This window comes from Scardinius erythrophthalmus, assembly GCF_964197995.2.
Source record: "Scardinius erythrophthalmus genome assembly, contig: HAP1_SCAFFOLD_38, whole genome shotgun sequence".
Classification (NCBI taxonomy): domain Eukaryota; kingdom Metazoa; phylum Chordata; class Actinopteri; order Cypriniformes; family Leuciscidae; genus Scardinius; species Scardinius erythrophthalmus.
The window spans coordinates 633,427-649,087 of NW_028296546.1; the positions used below are offsets into that span (position 1 = coordinate 633,427).

General features: G+C 36.8%; 1 protein-coding gene across 8 annotated transcripts in view; it reads left to right on the plus strand.

Moving 5' to 3' along the window:
• Positions 1–15,661, plus strand: part of LOC308686205 (centrosomal protein of 95 kDa-like) — a 293,169-nt gene that overhangs the window by 170,550 nt on the left and 106,958 nt on the right. For 7 of the 8 annotated variants that reach the window (XM_081394565.1, XM_081394570.1, XM_081394568.1 and 4 more), the window contains 2 exons: positions 2,727–2,822; positions 14,660–14,744. In XM_081394565.1, the coding sequence (XP_081250691.1) occupies positions 2,727–2,822; positions 14,660–14,744 (181 nt within the window). The remainder of the gene's footprint in view (positions 1–2,726; positions 2,823–14,659; positions 14,745–15,661) is intronic. The other variant, XM_081394567.1, reaches the window with a different exon arrangement.

Here is a 15,661-nt window from a genome sequence, read left to right on the forward strand (position 1 = left end):
TTATTCGTTATCTTGTATTGTTTAACTGTATTTTATGTACATAGACATATAATCCGTGTGTATTGTGTAGTTTGATATATTCCTTAGTTCGATATATTAGTCCAATTATTAAATTCCATATGTCCTTGATTGACTCTGTTTTAATTGCCCATGTTACTAAGTCACTGAAATGTTCGATCTTAGCTATATGCTTTATCTTGTTACGATTTAAGTAACCTAATTTTACAAACACCGAGAGTTCCTTGAGAGTTAAGTTAATCTTACGTTTAATGTTTGCTGGACAAACAGATTGTTTGATAGTTATATTAATTCCATTAAAGTTATCCCATAACTTCGAGCTGAAATAAGACTATTGATGTATTAAAGATGAACCATAACCCGTTATGGTAATCATTCATATATCAATCTAGTTCAGCTGCGATAAATTAACGTAACTGTAATATGCAAAATATTAATCATATTCATGATTAATTATTAAAATTCCCTGTAGATCATTTGAGCTAATATTAATATTAATGTACAACCCATTGTTGCTACATGTGTATCGCATCGACCTCAGTTATGGAGATGCACATCCCTAATATACATATGTATGTGTGTGTGTGTGTGTGGTCAAAAAAATCGAAATGTATCGATACTGAAATATCCAGAGTGTCCGCGGATCCTTAAAGTCATAATGTTGTTTATTTGTCTATATTGGGTTTTTAATATGCTTTATGACAAAACAGTGAACAAATGCACAAGTCAACACTAGGGGTGTAACAATATATCGCAATACAAAAATGCAACAAAATGTATCGTGGATAGTGAAAATATGTATCGTGGATAATTCACCCAAAATAAAAATTGCTGTGTGAGAAAAAATTCTTACCACACTCTTATCACAAAAATTTTTACCAGTAAAAAGTGGCCTACATTATTTAAAATATATGTAGTCAGTGACAGATTACAAGCATATTAAAATAAAATAATTCTGTATTTTCAGCTTCAGAATCATGAATATTTTTATTCTGGTGTCACCATTGTCTTGTGCATTGGGTTACCAGCACCAAGTCCAAGCCTATTAATTTAGCATTTTAATCAACAGTACATTTTTTTTTTAACCTTTAACCATATGTCTGGGAGTATCGCAATATCGTATCAAATCATGAAATGAGGGTATCGTTACACGCCTAGTCAACTCCATTGCTGAGTATTTTCTCCTTAAATCTGCAGTGAACCAAAGACAGTCTCAAAAACGCGGTTTGAAATCGCTGGTGTTTCTGACATCACAAACTACCTTGTGACACATCACGATTTTAGTTCTAGGAACTCCTTTTGGAGGAACTAATTCAGCTCCTACTTCAGAGTAGGGTCTAAACCAGCACTAAAGGAATGCAGTGACGCTAGTGTACGCTGATTGGCCGAACACACGCAAAACACCAGCACCTGCCATTTTTAAAAAAGCTGTGTAAACACAGAGATTATAGCTTATATATTTACTCCACAAACTAACTCTACGAGCATGATAGATGGGCCTCTTAACCTTAACGTTGTTTTTTATTAAAAATCCAATGCAACCTTGAGGGGACCAATCCAAACATGATCTTGTATTTCTGCTCAGTTAGCAACACTGGACATCAACCATATGCTAATACCTTTTCATATACTGTCTACTTTATTTGTATAACAGTTCTATCTAATAATGTATTAGACAGGACTGTTAGACAAAACATAAACTAATAAACACGGAGAATGCGAGCACTGTGTGCGTTCTCAGCGCCGTCAAAATAAATGTCCGCCGCGCCGTCAAAATAAGTCACAACAACAAGCGTGGCTTACGTCACTTCAGAGTTCCTATTCTTTCCTAGGGGAACACTGGTGGCTAGTTCCTAGAACTACCCGGTGTGAAAGCCCCTAATGACACATGCAAGTGTCTGACCTTACTTAAAGCCACAATACTAACTTTGACAACAAGGTGTTTAGTCATTTAAAAAATAAATCTATTTCATGAATAGTAGCTGTTCTACACTAACCTGCATTTTTTGCTGGTTTCAAAACACACCACGCTGGATATAACCTGCCATGGTGACATATCCTCGGATAAACTCCTGCGATCCAACAGCTAATGCCTGCTCATTGCCTTGAGATTTAAGCTGGGGACGCATTTAACGACTGTTAGGCCGATTATAAATGTAATTTGATACTTGCGACTGATCCTGCCTAAACGCTCCAAGTCAGAGACCGTTGTGTTCAGTCGGTATTCATAGTCTGTGTTTAAAATCTGCTCCAGTCATTGGAAAAAGTCTGTGTGTTCAGTTCAGTTTTAGAATGTTTCAGCTTGTCGTTAAATGTGTCCCCGGCATTGCATAGGATGACTTGACAATTTCACTCACGTTGGATGTCACAATGTCACATTTGCATAGGCCACTATTTGAATTCATGATTAATGGTAAATTCAAATAACCTCTTCAGAACGTTTAAACTTGATTTAGTTTTGTTTATGCTTCTGTAAAAATGTTGTTCGTTTAAGGTTTTTGTATTTATTCCTTGAACCGGTTCTGAGCCCTGACTATAAACTAATAGTTTTCAAATGATTTGTAAGTACTGTATTACTGTATACTTATTATAAAGTGTTACCGCAAAATGCATCAGCATACATTTTTAAAGATTTATAGCCCAACAGCCTGATCATTTGGGCTGAACGCTGATTTTTATTTATTTATTTGTATTTTATTTTTGTGTAGTTGGCAGGCTCAATCTGTAAAGATGATAAACTGAAGCGATTAGTGGAACAGGAGCGAACAGATATGACCACTGAGAGACTTGACGCTCAGCAAACGGTCAGTGACATTTCCTCCTCATTTGTGCTGCTTTATAATGTGATCGCCGAGAAGGCTAGCTCAATAATTGTTGTCCTCTCATAAACAATTACATTACACTCAGTAGCACTAATCTCATGGTTTATTACACCGTCTGCATGGATGGTAAGTCACAGTATCACTCCATGGATGTAATTCGCAGTATACCTTTGTTATTTTTATTTTTTTGTGTGTGTATAGAAACGTTCTCTTTCACAGTCAATTAGTCACACAATAACACTGGTCATCACTACAACACTGTAAGACTGCTTCTGAGATTACACTTCCCAAGTAATTTTCCCTGTGAAAATCTAGGGATGGAGAAAGGTACTGAAATGTTGTTGTTGTTGTTGTTTACTAGGCTTCATACATTTAGATATCTATATCAGTATAAATCCCTTTTTAAACCATTCCTAAAAAGCATGATCAATTAGGGATGGTGGGAAAAGTACTGTGAAGTCAAGCTTCATGAAATGTGTTACTAAGGGATAGTTCACCCAAAAGTTACAATGTTTTGAAGAATATAGGTAACCAGTTGAGACTTAAGCCAGGGACACATTTAACGACTTTAAGGCCGATTATGAATGTAATTTGATACTTGTGACTGATCATGCCTAAATGCTCCGAGTCAGAGACCGTTGCGTTCAATCGGTGTTCATAGTCTGTGTATTCAGCACAAACTCTGCTACAATAATGTATCAGCAGCATGTATGTAAAAGTTTGTAGTTTTGAGATAATGACATTTATGCGTGGTTTGTGAAAATACAAAAAAAAAATGTCACTGAAATAAGGCCATGAAACCATACTGATTATTTCTTCACAAGACTTTTGAAAATTGTATCACGTAGTCTAGAATATTTGCTTCAAAACTGTGAAAATCATCCTGACTGCTCATTCAGATAAGACAATATATTGATTTAAAATTTGTAAGACGTGTTTTGTGTAAGAAAGCTTTATGCGAGTAGGCATAAACACATCCTGAATATGTATGACTTTTCACACCTGAGAAAGACAAAGACCCTCCCCCTTATGGCCCTATAATCAGGCCCTATCATTCTGAGCAACCTTGCACAAAGGAGGAGGAGATTTAAAAAAGAATGGCTTTTTGGTTGTTTGGATTTATTTACAACACAACATAATCCAAAGATACACAACAAATGACAAAAAAGCACATTATTGAAAACAATGATCCAAAGACAGAGACCTTTGTGCCATTCCTAAAAACATCGTACATACCTTTCATTTCCAAGGTGTTTGATTTTCACTTTACCATGTTCATGTACAGAGACTCATGTGAATGTTGAAGTCAGCAGGACTCCTCAGTGGAGCATCTGGTCCCTGAAAAAAAAAAAAAAGTGACCATACTGATATCAAGAGAAACTATAGGGCTGAAATGGCAGGACTCCTCAGTGGAGCATCTGGTCCCTGAAAAAAAAAAAATGACCATACTGATATCAAGAGAAACTATAGGGCTGAAATGTTTCCATTCGTTATAATGATATGAAATGAGATTATAGTAAAAACATGAAGCCTATTGTTTGGTGCATTTTGCTTTTCAAACGCACAGCGCGCTCCAAAATATGAAACATTCAAACGCAGAGCGCGCTCCAAAATATGAAACATTCAAACGCAGAGCGCGCTCCAAAATATGATACATTCAAACGCAGAGCGCGCTCCAAAATATGATACATTCAAACGCAGAGCGTGCTCCAAAATATGATACATTATGGTTACCATATTATACATATCTACGTTTGAGCAGATATCCACAAACACAGTAACAGTAAACACAGGTCTAAATATTATAATATTCACCATATATCTAGCAACAGTTCAACTGCAATGTGAAGTTTATGCAACAATAACATTAACTAATAAGTAAGAATTTCGTACCTTACATCTTTCTTGTCTTCAAATCGCGTTCTTCTTCTTCTGAGGTAAATCCAATGTAAGCTCACGGCGTGTCTTCCAAACTCGACGAAAAGCAGAGACTTGTGAAGTTTTTTGGTGCTTTGTTTTTGAGGTAATGAGCGCGTTCGCGTTCCATGTGGAGATTTGCATGTCAATCTCTTTTGCACGCGTGGGCGTGGTCAAATTAAAAATAATGAGCAAGGGTTTGAGATACTGGACATCTTGTTGGTTTTATACAAATTACTTAAACAGAGAATATTTGTTTTCAGTTTGAATCCGATCATTTAAAAGTACACACTTAAATGTTTATAAAGATATATGGCTCATAAATGTGTGACAAGTATTCGCTGAGTTTTGTTTCAGTTTATAGACATGCTCAAGAAAAAAAAGTTCACCGAGACGGAGAAGCAGAAAGCACACCCTGTTTATTTTCTTTATTTTACAAAAGCACAATGTTTTGATTTGATTGTAAGTGGACACATACAAAAGTAGAAATATCACAGATTCTTTTTTCATATTTCTTTTTTCTGTATGACCATAAATGACGGAGTAATTTAAGTTTATTGTGCTACTATGTGAAGAAAATCCAGCAAAATGCGCCGGCGCGTTTGCCGACCTCAGGGGGTTGAAATCTGCTCCAGTCATAATTTGGGCAATAAATTTCTATCTGGATAATTTAGATCGGTCATGGGCCGTGTCTCATCTGGTTGCCCATTGATGGCAACATTGCCCAGCAACATTGCTCAAAAAGTTGCCCTGTGTATCATCACCTTTACTGTAACATAAGAATTAAGAGGGTAGGAATTAAGTAATGGTCAGGCACTGCTAATCAAATGCTTTTGATTAATTGATCATCAGAAAGTGTAATCACCTCTGTAAAAGCAGAAGTTTTGGCAATTTGCTGGTCATGAACATTCAGGTGTGTGTTAAAACAATGTCAAGGAGAAAAGTAGGGCTGTACTCAACTAAAGAAAATCTTGGTCGACTGAAGTCCTGAAGTTTTCGACTAAAAATCGACTAAAATCATAGCCTATGATTTCCGAAAATAGTACTATGTTGTCAACTAGTGATATCATGACAAGAACTTTTGAGGAATATGTAACATAATTTAGACAATTGTTTCTGTCATATGTATTATAATAACTGACAGACACTATAATTTCAGCCGCTCTGTGCAGCTCGCACAGAGTGAGGCTGAACCTATTTTTTACATTCTCTGGGCTGAACATAGGAGCTCAGCTTCGCGGCTGAGACACGAATAGACTATTAACTTAAAGCTTTTACTCTTAAACACAAAAGGCACGTCCACTTTAATAAAAAAATAATATTTATTAAACAAACCAGATCAAGTAATATTCAGCAAACCTTCTAGTAGCCTACTTTCTTCAATCTGTCCGTCTTCTCCGGTGGGTTGGGCTAATCCAAAAGAAGTGAAAACAAGGGGGGTGTTCTGAAGACAGACTGTTACCTGTGAAACTGGGGTGCTCTGAAAACACCCCCATTAGCAATTAGTGCTTTCCACCTGATGAAATGAACGCGGCAAAACTGATTACCGGTGAATGAACGCGACAAAACTAATGAAATGAACGCGGCAAAAAATCGACCAATCAGAATTTTGGTCGAGCCAGAACGTATCGACCAAATAATCGACTAATCGACTGGGAGAATACAGCCCTAGAGAAAAGACATCAGCAATGATCTTAGAGAAGCAATTGTTGCTACCATCAATCTGGGAAGGGGTACAAGGCCATTTCCAAACAATTTGAAGTCCATCACTCTACAGTGAGGAAGATTATTCACAAGTGGAAGACATTCAAAACAGACACCAATCTTCCCAGGAGTGGACATCGCAAAACACCCAATAACTACACCTCAGACTCTACAGGCCTCAGTTAACATATTAAATGTTAAAGTTCATGACAGAACAATTAGAAAAAGACCAGACAAGTATGGCATGATTGTTGCCAGGAGAATGCCTCTTCTCTCTAAAAAGAACATGGCAGGATAGCTTAGGTTTGCAAAGTTGCCTCTGAACAAACATTAGACTTCTAGAACAATGTCAGGACAGATAAGACCAAAGTGAAGATGTTTGGTCATAATGCACAGCGCCATGTTTAGTGAAAACCAAAAGAACTGGTGAATGGGTTACGATTTTGGGCATGTTTTGTTGCCACAGGACCTGGGCACCTCAGTCACTGAGTCGACCATGAACTCCTCTGTATACCAAAATATTCTAGAGTCAAATGTGAGGCAATCCTTCCGACAGCTAAAGCTTGGCCAAAATTGGGTCATGCAACAGGACAATGATCCCAAGAACAGTGATTCTGTCTCACAGACAGAACTTTGTCTTAAGATTCTTTGAAGGCCGACACGCTAACATCACTGCTGAAGAACTATGCTTCACTACTACCTTCAATAAATTCTTCTCCCTGCAAGAACTCTGGTCAAGCTTACTTATTTTATGTATTTAGAGATTTTATAGGTTGACTATTTTATTTTTATATTTTATTAAGGCTATACTGAACAGGCTGCGATGTCAAGATTGCAATGCTGGAGTGTGTGTGTGGGGCACGACTGAACAGTGGACACATAAAAACATTCTCCGTCATTTTGTTCATACAGGACATCATTCAAACTGCAAAGTGTTTACTTATATTTGTGTACACTCGCAATAAAACACAGCTGTAACGGTCACCAGCTGGAGTGCCCTTGGATCTTAACCTTCGTGTCTCGGAGCAGTTCGTGACAACAGCATTGAGCTTTTGTAAAATAAATTCAAGCAATCCACCCACGAAATGGGGCTTATTTTAAAATGAAACTAAAATGCTCACGGCTGCACGGGCATTCATAACGGTGCGCGTCCACGGAGAGGAACGAGCAGAACAGAGTCAACATTTTTTAGTTCATTCCTACTTCCATAGGAATTCATTGAAAACGCTCGCTCTGCTCCGCACCATTATCAATGTCTGTGCGGACGTCCGTATTTTACTTTCACTTTTAAGTAAGTGATTTAAAAGCCCCTAGCGCTGTCACACGTCAATTAACCGGTGGGAAAATATTCCCACAGTCACATCCCTAATATATTTATATGTAAATACAATAGGCCTACCTGATTTTGAACAGACGAGGGCAGTATAGCACTATGTATGACTTGATTTATTTTTTGGACTAAACAACCATTCTGCCTGTTTTTAAACTTAAACACAATTATTTAAATTGAAAAAAAGAATAAAATGGGTTTAGTGCTGATATTTCTATACTTTTATATAGAAATAAATGGTGTATAATTACATTTTTAGAAGATATGAGGCTTTTAGTGTTTCCTTTTTTTGACATTACTATAATCCCTCGCCATAGCAAAACCGTTTGAGATATGTATTATCCGTTCACAATTTAGCATCTTCAATGTATTTTCATCATGTTGAAAAAGTTTGGTTGGGAATAAAATAAACCACTTAAGAGGAGTGGGTAAAAATTCAGTGGCTGATTTTGCAAAGAAATCCACATTCAAACCAAAATATCTGACTTCCTGTTGGTCGGAGCTAATGACTGTAAATTAGAAAGTTGTCCGGCTCGATGAGAACAATATACGTACTGATTTGTATTACTTTAGGTAAAACTAACACACACACCCCCCCACACTTTTGTCAAAAGCATTTTGAAAGTGACACACTTCCTGCTGCCAGTTGGTGGCGCTATAACTTTGACTCACAATAGTCACATCCATGTGATCAGCCTCTTACCATGAACACACTGCTGAAGTTTCATCAAGATCAGTTAATGTATGCAGAAGTTATACCACTTCGTGTTTCTCTTTTCTCGCCATAAATTTGTTTCCTCACCACGGCCAAACCGTTCGAGATATCAAAAATCCACCCGCAATTTAGCATCCTCAATGTCTTGACTTCATGCACACCGAGTTTGGTGGGGATCGGATGAATTTTCTAGGAGGATTATTTCAAATTCCACAGCAAGCGTTTCCAAACAACCCATAATAGCCGACTTCCTGTTGAGCTGGCGTAAAACTTGACCAGGGCAAAGTTGTTCGGCCCGATGAGATCTATATGTGTACCGAGTTTCATATTAATTCATGCAAGCATGTTTGATCTAGGGATCACTAAACACTAAACGCTGTTGAGCCCCCCTGCCACGCCCGGGTACCAGCTTCAGCCCGGCCCTGATGGCCGCGGGTTATGACCTGTGTGCAAAGTGTCAAGAGTTTTCGAGCATAGAGACAGAGCCGTCTCCATTGACTTTGCATTGCGAGAGGCTGCCTCCTTGTCATTTATGACTTATAACAAAAAACAAAACAATGTCTAAAAGCTGCTATGTGACAAGGTGTACAGCAAACAAGCTAAATAACCCAGAAATTTTTAGAAGCTGTCGACCCCAAAAAACGGTTGTTTCAGGACATAAGTGGATCAATTGAGACAGAGCGCAACTAGTTCTCGAACTACTCTGAGAACTACGCCCACTGGAACGCGACATGATATTGTAAATGCTACAGCTTAGCTTACATAAATATAATATAAAAAACTGACATTTGGATATTTGACTTACCAGTGACAAAATGTTTACTGCACACGTAGACATACTGAGTGTCAGGATCCCACAATTTACCCATTCTTCCTGCTGATGCTTCACGTCTTATTGCCTGTATCCACTTTTGTCTCCTTAAAGGCTGGCTTTTACGGTTCGGAAGCTTATAAAAATTTATTTCTGGGTTTTTTAGCTTGTTTGCTGTACACCTTGTCACACAGCAGCTTTTAGGCATTTTTCTGTCTTTTGTTATAAGTCATAAATGACAAGGAGGTAGCCTCTCGCAATGCAAAGTCAATGGAGACGGTTGGATTGTTTTTCCCCCTGGTGGGCGTGGTCTTCAGATTATGACGCGTTGCGGTCTGTCTCTATGTTAAGGGCCCCAAAAGTGCCCAAAAATGGTATAGCATTTTAAGTTTGACTAATAAAAATAGGTTAAGTAGCCTACTTAACCAATTTTTATTAGTCAAACTTAAAATGCTATACCATGCCACGACACAGAATGAGAGGACAGATTCAATAAATTTGTATGTAAAACAAAATCATTATAGTAGGACCAACTCTAAATGATTTTAATATCATCAGAAAGAACTATCTTTGTTGAACCCTTTTACAAACAGCCAAAACATTGGATTGAAAACTCCAAGTATTTATGAGTGTCAACAATTATGAGTTTACCTCCATCCCTAATCAAACATAACTGGCTGTAATTTTCAAGCAATCCTTTAGACTTAATTCCTTTAGACTCTGTTAGGATTTTCAGGTATGTTTGATTGGTGATTGAGCTGAACTCTTTAGGACAGTGGAGTTGCCGACCCTGCCCTAAAGTAAATCACCATGTCCCTTGTTTTATTAACATTCATCAGAAGAGAACATTGTTCTCACCATGTTACAAAATCCTCCTCTGCAGGACCATGCCCCAGATCCTGTTCATGAAGAAGACTCACAATCACTGAATCATCCTCATACTTAACAATATGACTGTTCTCATGTCTACTTTGGCAATCTGTGAAAGACAACAACATTGTGGTGAATCAGTAGAATAATATTGTAAATCAGAATGGACACCATTAACTCTTAACACATTGAGAACATCCTGATAAAAAAATCCAAAATCCACCCAGAAATATTAAAGTCCCCCTGTGGTGAAAATCACACTTTTAATGTTGTTTATATGTCTATGTGGTGTTTTTAATATGCTTTAAGAGAAACCATGTGCAAAATCATAAATCAACTCCATTGCTGAGTTTTTTCTCCTTAAAACGCGGTTTGAAATCGCTGGTGTTTCTGAAGTCAACGAGTGGATCTCTGAGCTGGTGTGAGTGAAGGTGGGGCTAATTTGCATATTCATAGAGCCGCATATACTAAATGAGGCAAGGGTGTAGAGTTACATTCAAAATATTTTAAGGCATGAAGCTTTTTTTTTCCCTTTTTTAAGGAAAAAAATTTAAATGTCATTTTGGTGATCAAAGATGAGTTTTAAGGGATGAAATTATTGACTACAGGTGGACTTTAAGATCAAGGTTAAAAAAAGAAAAACATTTCTCTACCACTAAATGGGACCATATTGTCTAAGCTGAGGAAAAGGAATAAATAATAGTCTAGGGTGGGTCTTTGGCTTTTCCTTGACTACTTCATAACTATTGAAGTAAGAGCTACCAGCGTAAAATCGTTAAATTCCTTTGGAGCACTAGTCTTAGCTCCGTAACAGATTACAACATTATGATCTGAAAAACTGATAGGAGGGCCTGCTATGGCTTTCATTGCTCCCTTGATAGATCCATAGGTCTAAAATTTTAAACCTTGGTACATAAAAGGGTCTTCAAAATTCAATGTCAGGAGTGTAAATCATTGCTCTTACTGTAATATTTGTACACCACCTTCGATTGATATACAACCAGACCCCTCCACCTGGATTTTTTTCCCCTTACCTCTCTGTCCCGATCTAAACAGAGTGGCAGACGGTCGCGGACCCATCTATCACCAGAGAGGAATCAGTCTTGTGGAGTGAACCATGTCTCAGTTAGTGTCATGTCTCTGTTTTTTGTTACCGTGGTGTACCCATCATCTGTTTTTTCCACCATTTAATTAAGCCACTGTTCTTTAAAACTTGATGACGTTATATTTCCCATCTTTGCATTTGCGTTGCCTATATCGTATTAAGCTACTTGGTCCGCAACCTTTAAAGTATTCCTACAGCGACTGATTTGGCTCATTGCCGCTAACATCATTCTCTTTCTGAAACCTGTAGTAAACCGCATTCACTGGTTCTAACTCAATAGCAACACTAACTCAATAGCGGTTGACTAGAAGACTGCAATTATTTCTCATTTACTAATTACAATGAAATGAATATGTCCCGCCTTCTAAATAAAAAAGCCAATCGCCAATTGGTAAGCCATTGCATCACTGCAGCTGCCGTTAGAAGCTCATTAAAAAAAAAACACTGAACAAGAATGGTGTTCATAGAAAGGACATCATGAGGGAAACCACCACTATCAAAAAAAAAATAAAATAAAAGAAGCTTGCCCTAGACTACCTGTGATCCTCCTAGATTTACTGCCACCATTAGGTTGTGGCTGCTAAAGGAGGACCTACAAGTTGCTAAATTACTAATGGCGCTTTTCCACTACACAGTACCAGCTCGCCTCGACTCGACTCGCCTTTGTTTGGTTTTCCACTGTGTAAAAGTTGTACCTGTGCCTGCTTCCAGGTACTTTTTTTCGTATCACCTCCGGTGAGGTTCTGAACGAGCTGAGGCGATACTAAAATGTGACGTGAAAACACAGCAGACTGCTGATTGGTCAGAGAATCAGCGTAGTGACGCGTAGAAGATTACGTCACGGCAGTTTCCTGCGGCGTCGCTATGACGACCAGGTACTATTGTGGAGGTAATATCTGCAATGGAAAACGGAGCGAAAAGTGAGCCGAGACGAGTCGAGTCGAGTCAAGTTAAGTTGAGCTGGTACTGGTAATGGAAAAGCGCCATAAGTTCACTTACTTTTTCCTGCCTGCACTGTGAAGGATTATTTAGTGTCTTCGATTACAATTTAAGTAAAATGATTTGTATATTATTCATTTAGTCAGATTATTTTTTATCACATATTTTGGTAACACTTTATAATAACTGCATGCTATTAATCATTAGTTAAGCATTACTAAACAGTTAATTCATCATTTATAAAGCATTAATAGGCATTAATAAGCAGTTTATAAATACAGTTATAAATGCTTTTCTTGATTTATAAGCATATCTATAATGTGTTTAATTATTGTATTTTCATACTTCATTAATGATTAATTTATCATTTCTAAATGAAGTATAACATTATTTACAAACCAGTTACATTATTTACAAACTAGGTGTTGTCATTGATTAATAAGATCACTTAGAAAGTGTAAGTAAATGCAGTAGATGCAGGTAGTTATAAAGCATTTAGTAGTGGTCAGTTAACTATTTTGTGAGCTCATCTAAAGTGAGGACTATTTATGCTTTGTAAAGAATTTACAAAGGAGATTTAAAGGCTCATTTATCTTCTAAACAAAAAAAGGAAACAAACACAACTCAGTGATACAAAACATAAAAATATTTAACAGCCTTTAAATCTCCCTTGTAAATGCTTTACAAGGCATAAATAGTCCTGACTTTAGATGAGCTCACAAAAATAGTTAACTGACCACTACTAAATGCTTTATAACTACCTGAATTAACCATTAATTACAGTAGAAATACATGTTAATAAAGCATTTATTAACACACTAAGTTACTATTACTATATGTCTGAATAATAATATGTATTTAAACAGTTTATTAATCATTTACTTAAACTTTATAAGTGATCTTATGAACCACTGACAACTCCTAAATAACCGGTTTTTAAATAATGCAATACTTCATTTAGAAATTATAAATTGATCATTAATAAAGTATGAAAATACAATTATCAAACACATTATAGATATCCTTTAAAATCAAGAACAAAGCATTTATAACTGTATTTATAAACTGCTTATTAATGTCTTTTAATGCTTTATAAATTACGAATTAACTGTTTACTAATGCTTAACTAATGATTAATAGCGTGCAGTTATTATAAAGTGTTACCCATATTTTAAATCTAAGAGAAATCAATAGAGAAATCGAGGTAATTCCAAAAGGTCCACAAATGTTTTTCTAACAGATGTCATTGGGATATTTGCACACTGAACTGCGATTGATTTTCTTTCTTGCATCTCTTTGCATACTGTTATTTTTATTAAGCCATTTATCGCCATGGTTAAATAAAACTAATGTTGTTGTGCTGTTTGTTTATTCTCATATGCAGGTGAGGGCTGAGTGTTAGGACAATGGCTGTCTTTGAATTTTTTTTTTTTTTCTCAGTCTAGATCATTTTCTATTAATCACCCATTTAGAGACTGTCTTATGTGTTTCTGATACTGCACTAGACTGGTTTAAGTCCTACCTCTTAGATTAGATCATAAGCAGTTTGTTATGGGTAGATGTAGGTCTGAGGGTTTGGTACGATCTGTCGTTCCTCAGGGGTCAATTTTTTGTTTATCCAAAACATTCAGATTTGCATATATTTAAAAATCTGATATCTGATAAGGTGGTTATGGCCTTTATATTAAGGTATTTATGAGGAATAAAATGGATATATCAATTTTCTTTGTTTTTACAGTGAGCAGTCTGAGGTTATGTTCATTGACTCACTCCACCAGCCTACAAGAAAGTCTTTTACCTTAAATGTGGATGGTTCTATTCTGGAGTTCCAAACAAAACTCAGTTTGGGAGTGATATTTGATGATAATTTAACATATTATCCTCATGTCCAGAATACTGTTTTAAAAAATCATCTTAGAAACAGAAGACTATGCCCCATGTTGTCATTCGTTTTAATTTAAAATTCTCATGCTTGCCTGCAAGGCTTTGCGTGGTTTGGCTCCTCAATATTTGTTAGAGCTCTTAACCTCCTACACCCCAATGATTGATCTCTGCTCTTCTGAAGCTTGACTTATAACTGTTCTGCCAAATTGTTTATGGGTGATAGAGCTCTCTTCATTTGCCCCAAAACTATGGAAATCTCTGCCCTCTGAGATTAGGCATGCAGAATCTCTTCCATTAAAACTATTTTTTAGGGTCACTTTTATTTGATTACTTTGTAACTGTTTTTATTCTATACTCTTGTCTTCTTGAATTGTTTTGATAACATGCTTTTTCATTTGTATTGTGTATCAGAATGCATTTCTCTTTCATGAATGCATTTTTCTTATATGAATGTATTCCCAGATCATGCTTTTTCATTTGTATTGTGTATCAGAATGCATTTCTCTTTCATGAATGCATTTTTCTTATATGAATGTATTCCCAGATCCCCAGATCCTGCATCAAGTCATCTTGCTCTCGATCTTCCCGAACCAGACTCCAACAGACAGCCAGAAGAGAGACCCATTCCTGTAAGACATCAACCAATGAGAGAGTACACACACACACACACACACACACACACACACACACACACACACACAACTTGCATATACTGTATAGTTTACCAGGATTCTTCATAGGCACAATTGTTTTTATCCTGGGCTAATCTTTATCCAAAGCGACTTACAAATGAGAACAATAGAATCAATCAAACCAACAAGAGGGCAACAGTATGCATGTCTAAAGGCCTGTTCACACCAAGGACGATAACTATAAAGATATAGTTCTAAAAATCGTTCTCAGTATTAAAGAATAGCAGAGTCCACACCACAGCTATAACAATAACGGCACTAAGAAAAGATATCGTTGGAATCACTTTCAGAACGATTTTATCCAGCTGATGAACGATAAAAACATTGACAATCAGAATCCATTCTGCTGTAACGAGCTCGAACATTTAAAGCGGCAGACAAGCACATGCTTAGAATAAACAGAACGATATCGTCCGCTGGTGTGGACGCTAATATTGTTATCTATAGTTATCATTCTTGGTGTGAACGGGCCTTAAGCGCTGTCAAGTCGCAGTTAGTCTAGCAAAGTGCAAGTTTTTGTTCTTTTCTTTTTTTGGAATAGGCAGAATAGAATAGAATAGAATAGAATAGAATAGAATAGAATAGAATAGAATAGAATAGAAAAGAAAAGGATGCATCTTCAGTTTTTAAGTAATGAGTTTAGGGGTGGAGAGCCAGTGGTTGTTCTGTAGGCAAACATCAATGCCTTGAATTTGATGCGAGCGGCAATTGGCAACCAGTGCAAGCTTACGAGGATAGGTGTTACGTGCGCTCTCTTCGGCTTGTTAAAGCCCACTCTTGCTGCAACATTCTGTGTGGCAGTATTAAGCATTTTCCAATAGAAAACATTATAAAGAAAACGCTTAACCATCTGG